At 41.2% G+C, this 15,535-nt stretch overlaps 1 protein-coding gene across 3 annotated transcripts in view; it reads right to left on the bottom strand.

Annotated features, from left to right (window-relative positions):
• LOC126094631 (glycine receptor subunit alpha-3) overlaps positions 1 to 15,535 on the bottom strand; it is a 611,226-nt gene that overhangs the window by 8,348 nt on the left and 587,343 nt on the right. For 2 of the 3 annotated variants that reach the window (XM_049909117.1, XM_049909115.1), the window contains exon 10: positions 6,582 to 6,782. In XM_049909117.1, coding sequence (XP_049765074.1) covers positions 6,582 to 6,782 — 201 coding nt within the window. The remainder of the gene's footprint in view (positions 1 to 6,581; positions 6,783 to 15,535) is intronic. The other variant, XM_049909118.1, reaches the window with a different exon arrangement.

Genomic DNA, 15,535 nt, shown 5'->3' with positions numbered 1-15,535 from the left:
TGGCCAGTGAGGACATCAAATTGCACTGCTCTGCAAAACAATGAACAATTTTGGTGCAATGTCAGTACATCAAAGGAAATAGTTTGCTCATGTGCAGCTCTGTTTGGATGATGTTCCTCATTTCCCATTTTTATTGACGGGCGCTGCTTCATTCTGTGCCGTTCTGCATTCCTCTTCAGCGTTCTGCATTGCTCTTTGTCACATGTCCAGTGTTAATGTGCCTTAACCCATATATGGTTGTTTCCTTCAGGAAGCATTTTTACAGAGGAGCTTAAAACCACTTATCCTACTTGTTTATCCTACCTTGCAACGTATGGCATTAGTATACACTTCAAACAGCTGACCCTTTCCATTGTTTAAAACAATATTTAGCTTTCATTGTTGGTCACAATTATTCTGTGTACGTGAGAAATCTTGGTTTGCTGAAAATGGATTATCTGCCTGAAGTAAGTATAACTTCTCCATGTGCTTAAGTATTAGAGATATAACTGTACACATATTCTCTCAGAATGTCCTATTACTACAGTAAATGATAAATGGATATTTAGAATGTGAATATATCCTCAGTGATTGCCAGTTAAAAGTGAATCCTTCTATGAGGGCAGTAGCTTTTTGCGTACAAAAATCAGACGCAATGTTTTCTGACATTTCTCTTTTGCTCCAACATAAACATGTGCTTATACAATACTTAAGAACAAAAGTATATACTCTGGTTTAAGTCATTAAAATTAAGATAATGCATATTTATCATCATTCAAATTTTTGAATTTTTGTTATTTGTTATATCAGAATCGAGAACCCAAATTTATGTTTTGTTGTTTCAGATATACCCATATAAAAATCCTGCTTGTGAACATTTGGTTTGTAAGCCACACTTTTTCAATAGGATTGCTATTATTTCATTATATGAAAATCAAATGCAGTAGTAAGAACTAAATACTATTAAAGGTAATGCTGATATAAGCAAAAACTTACACTTCCTAGACTTTTTTTTGCATAGAATGGTTGACATTGGATGAACTTTATGAAATTCTGGAGAGTACTGATGATAACTTGCCTGGAAACAGTTTGGATGTTGCTTTTTTAGCACTCACGAGTGCTACAGATGATCTGACAGACGAAGATTCTGATGATGAAGAAGCACCAAATATTAATAATGTTGCAACAAGTCAGTTGAAAGCTACAGCCACAATTTACGATAAGGACATGCCTAACAATATAAAAATTCTGAATCCATCAATTTTGACGACTGATGGGGGTATTGATTGTTTAACTTTGCTGCCTTCCACATCCACTGCTGCAGTATCCTATGCACACCAAAAAAATCTGGCGCACCAAAAGGAAGTAAATCAACTAAACCATCTCATAAATACAACTGGGTAAAACAGCCACTTCGACCTACAACCAAAGAATGGCCACAAACGAGTACTGTAAAACATTAATTGAGTGCACCATTAGAATATTTTGAACTACTTTTTGACAGAGATGTTATAAGAATGATGGTGAAATACACCAACCAATTTGCTTCAAACAAGAACAGTTTTGGAGATTGCTCTGAAAAGGAAATGAAGTGCTTTTAGCTAGTTTGCTTCTTAGTGGTTATGTCATCTTGCCAAGGAAAGCCACACATTGGGAGATGTCAATTGATGTACACAACATTTTAGTTCCTAATACAATATCCAGAGACTGCTTCAAGTTCATTACGTCAAGTACTTACATTTGCTACAACAATCAACTTGATGGTACTTACATATTTTCTAAGGTTCAGCCTCTTAGAAGCTTGATAAAGGAAAAATGCAGAGAACATACACCTCACATGCAAAACCATTCAGTTGACAAAAGCAGAGTTCCTTATTCTGGGTGTAAGGAGCAAAACAGTTTATTCAAGGCAAACCTATAAGATATGGGTTTACGTTCTGGTATGTAGAGTGAAGTAATTGATATCTGATATGGCTGGAACCATACCAAGTAGCTGGTACATTGTCAGAAAAACATGCACACAATGATTTTGGATATGGAGTAGCCATGACATATGTTGACCAGCTGGAAGAGCTGCTGTATAGACTGTATTTTGATAAAATATGTACTTCATTTCATTTTCTGTGTAACTTGCATCTAAGAAATATCCAGGCCAAAGGTACAATAAGAACCAACCAAATTGGTAAAGACAGTAATCTACAGAAGAGAAAAGAACTGGAAAAGAAACCTACAGGGACAGCTGACTTCAGATCTGAGCATTCAGTCAATATGGTAGTGGCTTCATGGGATTATTACAACATGGTAAAAATGGCAACTACTTTGATATTATAAGCCCAACTCATCCAGTAATGCGATATTTACATCAGCAGGAAAGGTGGATGACAATTCAACAACCAAGACTCATTTATCATTGCAATAAGTTCATAGGTTGAACTGATAGAGCTGATCAAAATATTTCATTCCATAGAGTACATGCCAGGGGTAAGAAATGGCATCTCCCCATCATTGCACATTTTGTCAGTATAAGTGAGCAGAACACATGGCAACTCTACAGCAAAGATGCTGGTAAACTGGACCACATGGCATTTCATCAAAGAATTGTCACTGCAATTCTGGAACCAAAATGTGGTGTTGCTATGCAAAGAGGAAGACCATCTACAATGGCAAAAACTGATTATATAAATGACAATCTGGAACATTATATTGCAGATTTTCCTCTGGATCCTGTTTTGGGAAAGAAGAAACAATGTCACTGTCACCAATGTAAATAAATAAAACTCATTAAATTCAGTGTACCAGTTCATCTTTCTTGTTTCATACTCTTCTGTTCAAAATTGTAAGACAGTATTGATCTGATGATTAAATGCTGACAATGTGTTAAGTGAATATTAATTCAGCTGAAGTTATTTCAGAAGAATGGGTCATTTTTTCAAAAGCTTTGCAAATAAAAAGTAGAAAACTATCATATAAATGTAACTTTGATTATAATTAAGTGATTAATTACAGTTTTCATTAAAATACAAACAAAATCTGGTTGAACCTGCCACTGTTTCTTTAAATATTTTATTCACAACTCTTAAAAAGATAATGTGAACTTAACTCACAATGAAATGGATATGAATAACTGTGGTAACAATCAGCTCAAATTCCATGAGTGGTATGGTCACACAAAGAGAAAAGGACAGGTTTTGTTTCAGTAATGACATTACAGCGTAACATCTGATGTGGATTCTGAAAACATCGATCATGTAAGTGTAACTCATGCTTTTCTCACATGACATACTGAAAGCTTTGGGTGAAGGCAGACAGGTAGATGCAGTATTTCTTGATTTCTGAAAAGCATTTTACTCAGTACTGCACCTATGCTTATTGTCAAAAGTACAATTATATAGGGTACAAAGTGAAATTTGTGATTGGATTTAGGTCTTTTCAGTAGGGAGGATGCAGCATGTTATCTTGGATGGAGAGTCATCATCAAATATAAATGTAACTTCAGGTGTGCCCCAGGAAAGTGTGTTGGGAACCTTTTTATTCATATTGTATATTAATGGCATTGCACACAATATTATTAGTAACTTCAGACTTTTTGCAGATGATGCAGTTATCTGTAATGAAGTACTATATGAAAGAAGCAGCATAAATATTCTGTCCGATCTTGATAAGATTTCAAATGGTGCAAAGATTGGCAATTTGCTTTAAACGTTCATAAATGTAAAATGTGCACTTCAAAAAATGAAGAAACATAGTGTCCTATGACTATAATGACAATGAATCACTGTTGGAATTAGCCAACTCATACAAATATCTGAGTGTAGTATTCTGTAGGAATATGCAGTGGAATGATCACATACTCAGTTGTGGGTACAGCAGGTGGTAGACTTCAGTTTATTGGTAGAATATTGGGGAAGTGGAATCAGTCTACAAAGCAGATTGCTTACAAATCACTCATTTGACCAGTTATAGACTATTGCTCAAGTGTGTGGGATCAAGGATGTAGCCAAAGGGGGGATCCAAGAGGTCTGGACTCCTCCATCATCTAAACAAAATTACCCTAGTTGCCATGTTGTGAAATGGAAATATGTAAGGGACGATCAGAGAGTTTCCACTTGTGGGCATTGCTGCAGGCTGTAGGCAACACAGAGTGACCCCAGAGAGGATATATACCCATCAACATGTGAGCAAGGCATTCACACATGTGTGTGGTAAATACGGAAACATGCACTATGGTGATGTTATTACCAAATGCATCCAAACAGGACCAATGTGTTGTTATTCTCTGCTTGGCATCCATAAGAAAATCAAGAATGTGTGTGGAGTAGTATGTGTGTCAAAGACCACAATTGTGGAGTGGTTGACAATGGGTGCTCTTGCTTCATGATAATGCCCGCTCTTACATCAAAATGTCACATTGCAGAAGTTACACCAGCCCAAGTGGGAGACACTCAAGCACACGCCCTATAGTTCTGATCTCTCCCCCATGCGATTACCATGCCTTTAGTCCCTTAAAAAATAACTTGAAAGGTCAATTATTCCTGTCAGATGAAGATGTACAGCATGCAGTTAAGCATTTCTTCTCACAGCAGGACACAGTGTTTTACCAGAAAGGTGTCTTCATCTTGATATGTTGATGGGATCATTGCCTCAATGCCCAGATGATTTTGCCTGAGTGACATACCAATTTTGGACTGTACAGCCTTTGAACTGAAATTTCTTGATCACCCCCTTATAATTTGTTTTCAATCATGCAACGTAAAAGACATACACACTATTGACAGTCAACAAGGTCATCGATAGATTTAAGCTATCAATTGCGCTATTAGCTATCGCCTTTCCCTACTGTAGCCAAGACCAACTGTCGTACATTGTTGGCCTTACTCCAGTTCAGTTGTTATTTTGTTAATCAGTTTAGTTATTACATGTAGATGAATTTAATGTAAGTACTATGATTTATTGTCGTTGTGTTGTGTTCTGATAGTTTTTAAGTTTGGATACGTTTGTAACAAGAAAGAAGAGGAAAACTGATTGTGATTCTTTCACTCATGTTATGGTAAGCTAAGTATACTCGTATGGATGCACTACTATAATAGTCTAATTACCTACCTAATGTTAGCACTGGAGTCATTATTTGAAGACTGGCAGGGCTTTGGGGTTGCAATATTTCAATATTTTACAAGGATGTGGAGTGGTATACAGTATTACAAATAACATTAATATCAGTGCATAAAAATACACTTGGGATTGTGTGTGTCACCCAAAAACCTTGTTGATCAACAAAAATAGAGTCCAAATGGCAAATGTTACATTTCTTTAAAAATTCTGCCCAAAATTCTATCGTTATTTGCCCAAATGGTAAGATATTGCCCAGTCTGGCCACCTGGGTAGTACTCAAGTTATGAAAACCAGTTCCAATACAGAATGATGGAGAAGGATTTGTGGAGAGCATTCTATAGTTCATTTGTTTCTAAAATATCTTTTCAGTGGGCTGCTTAAATCTGTCCACACCAACTGTGACCTGCATCTCCGCCCGTCGTTTCATCCAAAATTTATTTACACTTTTGTAATATCATAGGAACTGAAGCCACAAATTCCCTGCACCATCACATCTTAAAATGCAAATATGACAATGCAAGTGATATGGCTGGTACTTACTCTGGTCTCCAAGCTAAAGTTAAATAAATCAACCCTCTTGCTTTGTATATTCTGCATGCAGTTCACTTCGTTGACTTATAAGGAACCCCTTGAGTGCGAGGTCGCAAGTTCTTCAGGCTCATTTGAAAGTAATGAACAATTACAACAGGAAAAAATATTAGCTGGTAATGACTGGCCATGTGCATCAGGAGGGTGACAGGAAATGTTCAGAACAAACCAATAACTTGCACCATGAACACCAAATGAAAAATGACGTGCCACAGTGATCACAAAGGTTCATGTCATCAAGACCGAAGGCGAATTCCATGGGAGCTACAAACCGTGCAGGATGTTCAGCTAGGTATCCACTCTTAAAAAATGCATATAGAATCATATTGGTATAATGTGGCGATAGAACTGGAGTGTGATGGCATAACCAAATGTGAAACAATCTGTTCTCCAGCTTATCGTGAAATTGGCTATCCTTTAAGGTGTAGTTGCAGAGAGTACGGTAACACATTTTATGGCCATGGAACAAAGAAACACCAAGAGGCTGAATTTGTCCAATGATTCCAGGTGGAATGAACTGCAATGTACACGATTTTCAGATGGGATAGTTTACTCTGAATGAGTATGATTTTTCTACACAGACCATGAATCAAGCAAAACCAAGTTATTTTGGCAGTGCTCATACTATAGTTGTAGTTCTCTTATGCCCATTTTCCCACCCTTTCTTGCTATGACATAAAGAGTTCCAACTGCCCTTGCAAATCATGCACACGGGAAAGAATCGTAGGGGCCAGAGCACATCCAACTTCTCGCAGGACAACAAATAACTTTCCATCCTATTTACAATCCAGATTAACAGTGCTGTCAGTGTCATCATTTAGAACTGTACCTTAAACTTAAGTTTAAGTACTATGTTACAGCTACTATGGACATTGCAGCAGCCATTACAGAGAATGTGAGCATACCTTCTCCCGGCCCGTGGTGTGGTCCCGCCAAGACGTCTGCAGCAGCGGTCGGCCGCGCATGCGCAGTACGGACCCGACTGAGCTGCGCCTGCTGGCGGCGGCGGAAGACGTCTGTGCCTGCTGCCCGGACTGTTGGCCACCCGAGCCCGACTCCACATCCCAAGCGGACATGCACGGCGATTTCTCCATCGCCTGGATGCGCTGCAACCCGTTAGACTTTTCACGGGGGCATTGTAAACGTCTATCAGGAGACAAAAAGGACGAAAGGTTTACAAGCTGCGTAAAACGAAAATAAGTCCATCTGATGTTCTACACAGGAAAACGAATCATACGAGGGTGGTTTGATAAGTCTGATAAAAAACAAGAAGGTTACTTGAGTACGAGGGTAATCCCAAAAATAAGGTCTCCTATTTTTTTATAAGTACGTAGACCTGTTTATTTCTACAATGGTTTATATCCGTTTACAGCTTCAACATTTAGCTATTTTTCGACATAATCACCATTTCTGTCGATGCATTTTTATAAACGCTGTGGCCATGTCATACCAGCTCGCCGCCATGCTGTTCAGAAAGATGATGATGATGATGTTTGGTTTGTGGGGCGCTCAACAGCGTGGTTATCAGCGCCCGTACAATTACCCAATCTTTGCTCAGTCCAATTGCGCCACTTTCCTGGATGATGATGAAATGATGAGGACAACACAAACACCCAGTCATCTCGAGGCAGGTGAAAATCCCTGACCCCGCCGGGAATCGAACCCGGGACCCCGTGCTCGGGAAGCGAGAACGCTACCGCGAGACCACGAGCGGCGGAATGTTCAGAAAGTTATGAACTGGCGTGATTGTCTCAGGTGTAAAGTTGTATGCCCAGGTTTCGTCACCTGTGACAATTGAGTTCAGAAAGTTGTACTGTTCATCTGCAAGGCGATGAAGAAATGCGCGGGATGGATCAACTCGTTGCCGCATGTGGTCCTAAGAAATTTTGGTCTTATGTCAAAGCGGTAGGTGGATCAAAACAAAATGTCCAGACACTCTGTGGCCAAAATGGTACTGAAACAGAGGATGACAGAATAAAGGCCGAAATACTAAATGTCTTTTTCCAAAGTTGTTTCACAGAGGAAGATTGCACTGTAGTTCCTTCTCTAGATTGTCGCACAGATGACAAAATGGTAGATATCGAAATAGACGACAGAGGGATAGAGAAACAATTAAAATCGCTCAAAAGAGGAAAGGCCTCTGGACCTGATGGGATACCAGTTCAATTTTACACAGAGTACGCGAAGGAACTTGCCCCCCTTCTTGCAGCGGTGTACCGTAGGTCTCTAGAAGGGCGTAGCGTTCCAAAGGATTGGAAAAGGGCACAGGTCATCCCCGTTTTCAAGAAGGGACGTCGAACAGATGTGCAGAACTATAGACCTATATCTCTAACGTCGATCAGTTGCAGAATTTTGGAACACGTATTGTGTTCGAGTATAATGACTTTTCTGGAGACTAGAAATCTACTCTGTAAGAATCAGCATGGGTTTCGAAAAAGACGGTCATGTGAAACCCAGCTCGCGCTATTCGTCCACGAGACTCAGAGGGCCATAGACACTGGTTCACAGGTAGATGCCGTGTTTCTTGACTTCCGCAAGGCGTTCGATACAGTTCCCCACAGTCGTTTAATGAACAAAGTAAGAGCATATGGACTATCAGACCAACTGTGTGATTGGATTGATGAGTTCCTAGATAACAGGACGCAGCATGTTATTCTCAATGGAGAGAAGTCTTCCGAAGTAAGAGTGATTTCAGGTGTGCCGCAGGGGAGTGTCATAGGACCGTTACTATTCACAATATACATAAATGACCTGGTGGATGACATCGGAAGTTCACTGAGGCTTTTTGCAGATGATGCTGTGGTGTACCGAGAGGTTGTAACAATGGAAAATTGTACTGAAATGCAGGAGGATCTGCAGCGAATTGACGCATGGTGCAAGGAATGGCAATTGAATCTCAATGTAGACAAGTGTAATGTGCTGCGAATATACAGAAAGATAGATCCTTTATCATTTAACTACAAAATAGCAGGCCAGCAACTGGAAGCAGTTAATACCATAAATTATCTGGGAGTACGCATTAGGAGTGATTTAAAATGGAATGATCATATAATGTTGATCGTCGGTAAAGCAGATGCCAGACTGAGATTCATTGGAAGAATCCTAAGGAAATGCAATCCGAAAACAAAGGAAGTAGGTTACAGTACGCTTGTTCGCCCACTGCTTGAATATTGCTCAGCAGTGTGGGATCCGTACCAGATAGGGTTGATAGAAGAGATAGAGAAGATCCAACGGAGAGCAGCGCGCTTCGTTACAGGATCATTTAGTAATCGCGAAAGCGTTACGGAGATGATAGATAAACTCCAGTGGAAGACTCTGCAGGAGAGACGCTCAGTAGCTCGGTACGGGCTTTTATTGAAGTTTCGAGAACATACCTTCACCGAAGAGTCAAGCAGTATATTGCTCCCTCCTACGTATATCTCGCGAAGAGACCATGAGGATAAAATCAGAGAGATTAGAGCCCACACAGAGGCATACCGACAATCCTTCTTTCCACGAACAATACGAGACTGGAATAGAAGGGAGTACCGATAGAGGTACGGAAGGTACCCTCCGCCACACACCGTCAGGTGGCTTGCGGAGTATGGATGTAGATGTAGATGTAGATGTCAGCATGCGTAGCACCCGTCTTGCACTCGCCTTCCGGTAGTTCAACGTTTTTGTTAAAATTCTGTTAGAGTGCTTCGGGAAACCTCAGGAGCCAACGAGCAGAGATCATCCAGGGTGATCCGCCGATCTTCACGCATGCTTTGCTCAGCCTTCAACTCTGTCTCCTCAGAAATTGACGGTCTCCCGCTCCTTTGTTCGTCGCGAATTTCGGTCCGACGAGCTGCAAACTGTCTACGCTACTTAACGAACATTTTTGACCTCCATGCACGACTCACCACAGTCCGTCAGTTGGCGATGGATTTCAATCGGCGCAGTGCCCCTTGCGTTCAAAAACCGAATAACTGAGCGCAATTCGCACTTGGCGGTAACATCCAACGGGAACTCCATTCTCAACGGCTGCCAAGCCAAGACTGAGTCCCTGAGTGCGGCGTGCGCATGTTTACACACAGCGCGTGAAGCACCCTTCATAACAGTGTGACCAACTGCCACACATACAGAGTTCTGTACTTATAAAAAATTGGAGACCTTATTTTTGGTATTACCCTCGTACAATACAAATGAGGTGCTGAGAACCATAAGCACACTGTCTTTGACGCTCCCCCCCCCCCTCCTCCCCCATCTAAGTGAATATCAGAGAAACCAGTGAGACAGCCTTTCGTGAGTGTTCAAATATATGTACAATGTGGGCCTCCAGTACAGATAAACCATAGAATAAACAGATGTCAGAAGCACGAATAAATGCTACAGTCTCACAATCGATGATGACGTGCTTTCTGATTCTTAGCGCCCCAAATAGATTACTCTATGATAATATCCAAAACTTTATGTATCATATCTCATTCAGAATCCCACAAAATAGGTTTTTTCTCTCAGTATAACTGTAACATGTTTTGATGTCCAATTTAATTTTAGCATATAGTGTGTGAATTCGCATATCTGTGGAGTGCGCTACCACCTAGCCCTATTTATAGCGAACGTAGGTAAAAGTCTACTGCAGTGTGCTACCATCTCTTGGCACTGTCATAAACTGGTAGTGTCGTACCTTGCACATTGTTTATCAAAACCGTATGAATTTGACCCGTTAGGCAATTACGTCACCCCAGCTGCGCATACGCACAACCTCCTTAAAATGTGCACAAGTGTAGGTGTGCTCACGACCCTGATGCAGTGTTTCACAGAGTCTAGTGGTGCAATGTGTAGAGCAGTGTGGTAGATTCAGTATCATGTATTTCAGATTACTGCATGTACATTACATTTAACAGCATTCAAAGAAAAGAACCAATAAATCTGCAAGGTGTTAGGGTGTTCACATACTCTTGTGCTGTTACACAGCAGCCGCAACTGATTATTCTTTGCGAATACCAAAAAATAGTTGCCTTCAACTTACCTGCTGACAAAATGGTCTTTGTCTTCCTTGGTGGACTTTCACCGGAACTTATCCTTTGTTTTGACTGCCGTTTTGGCTATGGTGTGTAGTGATGGATCCAGGTTTCATTAACAGTCACAAGTCGGCGCAAACAGTCTTGCCGACTGAGATTAAAAATCGCCAGATACTGCATTGAAATGTCGCACTGAATGCGCTTTCGGTCGACTGTGAGCGATTGCGGCTCCCACCTCACACGCAGCTTCTTCATACCCAATTCCCGGTGCAGGATATTATGCACTCGTCCAGTTGAGATGCTTACAGTCTTAGCAATCTCATGAACGTTTATTGTGCGGCCTTGCATTAGCATAGCATGGATTTTATCAATCGTTCCTTTTGTGGTGACCTCAACTGGGCGACCGGAGTGTGCTTCGTCTTTGGTGCTTGTCCGACCACATTTAAATTCTTTAATCCAAAATTAAATCATCTTCAATGATAGTGCAGAGTCCTTTACTGATTTGTGCTGCAGTCTAAACCTACAAATGAAAATGTTTGATGATACACGAAACTCTATTTCCTCCATTTTTGATCACTGTCGATCCACTGCCAATTCAGACGGTTGTCAACAATGAACTGTACATTGTACATTGTTGAAAAATTGTACATTGTTGGTACAATCAAGCATACCAACCACGAAGGAGCAACAAAACTGTTCGTCTTTCATGCAACTTCACCAGACTTATCAAACCACTCTCATGCAGCCAGACAGAAGACTATTCCTGAACGTGAACGTTAGAGGACAAATTGCAGTGGTAACTCACTAATTCGCACCAATTGAGGTGACTCCCAGTCCAAATAACAAAAACATTTCTGTAAACCGGGGTTACTTTGCACCAGGTCTGGGAAAAGATTCAAACCTCCCTAATGCTAAAGACACTAAATACACTCCTGGAAATTGAAATAAGAACACCGTGAATTCATTGTCCCAGGAAGGGGAAACTTTATTGACACATTCCTGGGGTCAGATACATCACATGATCACACTGACAGAACCACAGGCACATAGACACAGGCAACAGAGCATGCACAATGTCGGCACTAGTACAGTGTATATCCACCTTTCGCAGCAATGCAGGCTGCTATTCTCCCATGGAGACGATCGTAGAGATGCTGGATGTAGTCCTGTGGAACGGCTTGCCATGCCATTTCCACCTGGCGCCTCAGTTGGACCAGCGTTCGTGCTGGACGTGCAGACCGCGTGAGACGACGCTTCATCCAGTCCCAAACATGCTCAATGGGGGACAGATCCGGAGATCTTGCTGGCCATGGTAGTTGACTTACACCTTCTAGAGCACGTTGGGTGGCACGGTATACATGCGGACGTGCATTGGCCTGTTGGAACAGCAAGTTCCCTTGTCGGTCTAGGAATGGTAGAACGATGGGTTCGATGACGGTTTGGATGTACCGTGCACTATTCAGTGTCCCCTCGACGATCACCAGTGGTGTACGGCCAGTGTAGGAGATCGCTCCCCACACCATGATGCCGGGTGTTGGCCCTGTGTGCCTCGGTCGTATGCAGTCCTGATTGTGGCGCTCACCTGCACGGCGCCAAACACGCATACGACCATCATTGGCACCAAGGCAGAAGCGACTCTCATCGCTGAAGACGACACGTCTCCATTCGTCCCTCCATTCACGCCTGTCGCGACACCACTGGAGGCGGGCTGCACGATGTTGGGGCGTGAGCGGAAGACGGCCTAACGGTGTGCGGGACCGTAGCCCAGCTTCATGGAGACGGTTGCGAATGGTCCTCGCCGATACCCCAGGAGCAACAGTGTCCCTAATTTGCTGGGAAGTGGCGGTGCGGTCCCCTACGGCACTGCGTAGGATCCTACTGTCTTGGCGTGCATCCGTGCGTCGCTGCGGTCCGGTCCCAGGTCGACGGGCACGTGCACCTTCCGCCGACCACTGGCGACAACATCGATGTACTGTGGAGACCTCACGCCCCACGTGTTGAGCAATTCGGCGGTACGTCCACCCGGCCTCCCGCATGCCCACTATACGCCCTCGCTCAAAGTCCGTCAACTGCACATACGGTTCACGTCCACGCTGTCGCGGCATGCTACCAGTGTTAAAGACTGCGATGGAGCTCCGTATGCCACGGCAAACTGGCTGACACTGACGGCGGCGGTGCACAAATGCTGCGCAGCTAGCGCCATTCGACGGCCAACACCGCGGTTCCTGGTGTGTCCGCTGTGCCGTGCGTGTGATCATTGCTTGTACAGCCCTCTCGCAGTGTCCGGAGCAAGTATGGTGGGTCTGACACACCGGTGTCAATGTGTTCTTTTTTTCCATTTCCAGGAGTGTATTTTCATAGAATTTTGTTTCTACACAATAGTTCACACCCCTGGCAATGTAATATGTTGGAATGTCTTTGCCCTCCGCCATCTTAGGTGCCTTTGTGAAACATTAGTTACATGCTGCATTTTTGCTCTAATTTTTGTGTTAAAAATAGTGCTACTTTTCTACAAGAAAATACCTCCATCATAAGGTTAGTAACACTTATTCACATGTAGAAAACAGTTGTCTTTTAAATCACACCTATAAACTAGTTATCAGTGCATTATGCATGAGTATATTTCTGAAAGTAGCCTTGGAGGTTATTTTCTGGGCATATGGGGGTAACTTTGCACCGTTATGGTATGGTGCAAAGTAACCCCACAGTATTTTGTTTTCTTAGTTTTAGACATAAATTAGCACAAAATCTTCAGAAACTGAATTTTGATAACAGCTTAATGTTTTTTTAGCATGGGACGTGTATATAAACGGAAACTTGGAGCACCGAGATATGCAGATTACATGCCTCCACATCTAGAAGAATGTCTGGAGTCCATAAGAAATGGAACATTTTCCCAATGCAAAGCTGCAGAACATTATAAAATTCCCAGGAAGACTATAAATAATAAATTGAAATTACATCATGTTAGGAAGCCAGGTACGCCACCAGTGTTCTCGAGAGAGGAAGAGGAATCCTTTGTTTCATATATTCAGGCCATGAGTGACTTTGGTTTCCCATTGACGCTTAAGGATCTTAGCTGTATAATAAGCAGTTACTTGAACAAAATTGATAGGCAGGTGAAGTTTTTTTACAAATAATACGCCTGGAGTTGACTGGATGAAATCCTTTATGTACGTTATCCCATATTGAAGGAACGGTTTGTGTCAAATATAAAGCATAGCAGAGCCAGACTAAATGAAGGTACAGTGAGAGCCTATATGGAAAATTTGAAGTATGTGGTGAAAGATGTGCCTCCAGAGAACATTTGGAACCTGGGTGAGATTAACTTAACTGATGATCTGTGAAAGATCAAAGTTATATGACGTTGTGGAACCAAATACCCAGAAAAATTCTGCAATTTTTCTAAGTCCAGCACTTCATTAATGATGTGTGGAAGTGCAGCTGGGGAAGTACTGCTCCATTTGTGGTACATAAAGCTACCCAACTGTGGAATACCTGGGTGGAAGGGGGACCAAAGCAGTGTTGCTACCAAACCTGTAAATGACGTTGGTTTTATACATATGCTTTTAGTGACTTGTTTGAAAGTCTCATGTTGCCAAGACTGAAAAAACTAGAAGGAAGAAAGATTCTCATTGCTGACAATCTGTTGACGTTTTTGATCATTAACATTTTCAGAAGTGTAGAGATGAAAATATTGCATTTGTGTGTCTTTCTAAAGTGGCTTCAGGAAATGTGGGAGTTATCCTAGTGATGTCCAACCATTACTGGACAGAATTTTCAATAAACAAATTGAGCCATCAGCTATATCCGCAGCTTTCTTGGATGAACTTCAGTGTACAAAAGATGCATGTGCAGTAACTCCAAAGGTTCCAAGGAAGAGGAAGATTAACTTAGCTGCAGAAAAGTCTATCTCATGAAGAACTGGTGCAGCAACAGGAAGGTAATAATGAATCACTGCCTAATACCAGTGGCATTAGGAAACCTTGAAGAACATGAATCCTGGATGTTCCTGAAGATTCTTCTGATGAGGATCTATTAGAAGAACCAATGAGTGTGGAATCAAGTTCTGATGAAGACTTGGAATCTTTCAGTCAGAAATATATTGAAGAGGATTCTATTACAACAAAATTTCAACATGAAATTAAACCACTTGCTAAGCAGATTGGTGAATTTGTTGTAATACAGTATGATAACACATACTATCCAGGAGTAATAGAGGATTTCAATGAAGAGGGGGCCACAGTGAGTACTATGATACCATGTCGCAACAGCTGGAGGTGGCCCACAGTTACAGATGTACTATTTTATAAATGGGAGGACATAGCTGGGGGTATAAACCCCGCCAAAATATTAACCAAGAGAGGTATTTTTTTGTCCCAGAGTTGGATGAAAGTGTGTATGTATAAATAAGTATGAATATTACCACGGAAATATTACATTTTTATAAATAAAGATCAAATTATCATTACTTTTCATATAAAAGATTTAAATATACAAAATGTTTTTCATATTTCTTAAAATTTTCCATGTAAAATAAAAAATTGCATTCTTCATTATTTTTCATTTTTTTCCTTTCAGCTATGTAGAAAATTTAACTTATGTTTGTTTTCTGTGGTGCTGCATAGTAAAAAATTTCTAAATGGGTAACTTTACCCGCAGATATTATTCTATTTTACAATAATATATATATATTTAGTTGTTCAAAGTTACCCTCCCATATGAGATACTTTACACTAGCTTTCCAAAAATCATAAAAATTCAACACTATATCTCTAGTGTCTTCTTGCAGTATTAGACTGTTGTAGTATGATTTTAGAATTGATTAAGTCCATTTTCCAAAGCCCTTTTTTTAAATTACTATCTCTTGC

The sequence above is a fragment of the Schistocerca cancellata genome, chromosome 8 (genome assembly GCF_023864275.1).
Source record: "Schistocerca cancellata isolate TAMUIC-IGC-003103 chromosome 8, iqSchCanc2.1, whole genome shotgun sequence".
Classification (NCBI taxonomy): Eukaryota; Metazoa; Arthropoda; class Insecta; order Orthoptera; family Acrididae; genus Schistocerca; species Schistocerca cancellata.
Note: the sequence above shows the minus strand (reverse complement) of the source record. Positions and strands in the feature narration are given on the sequence as shown.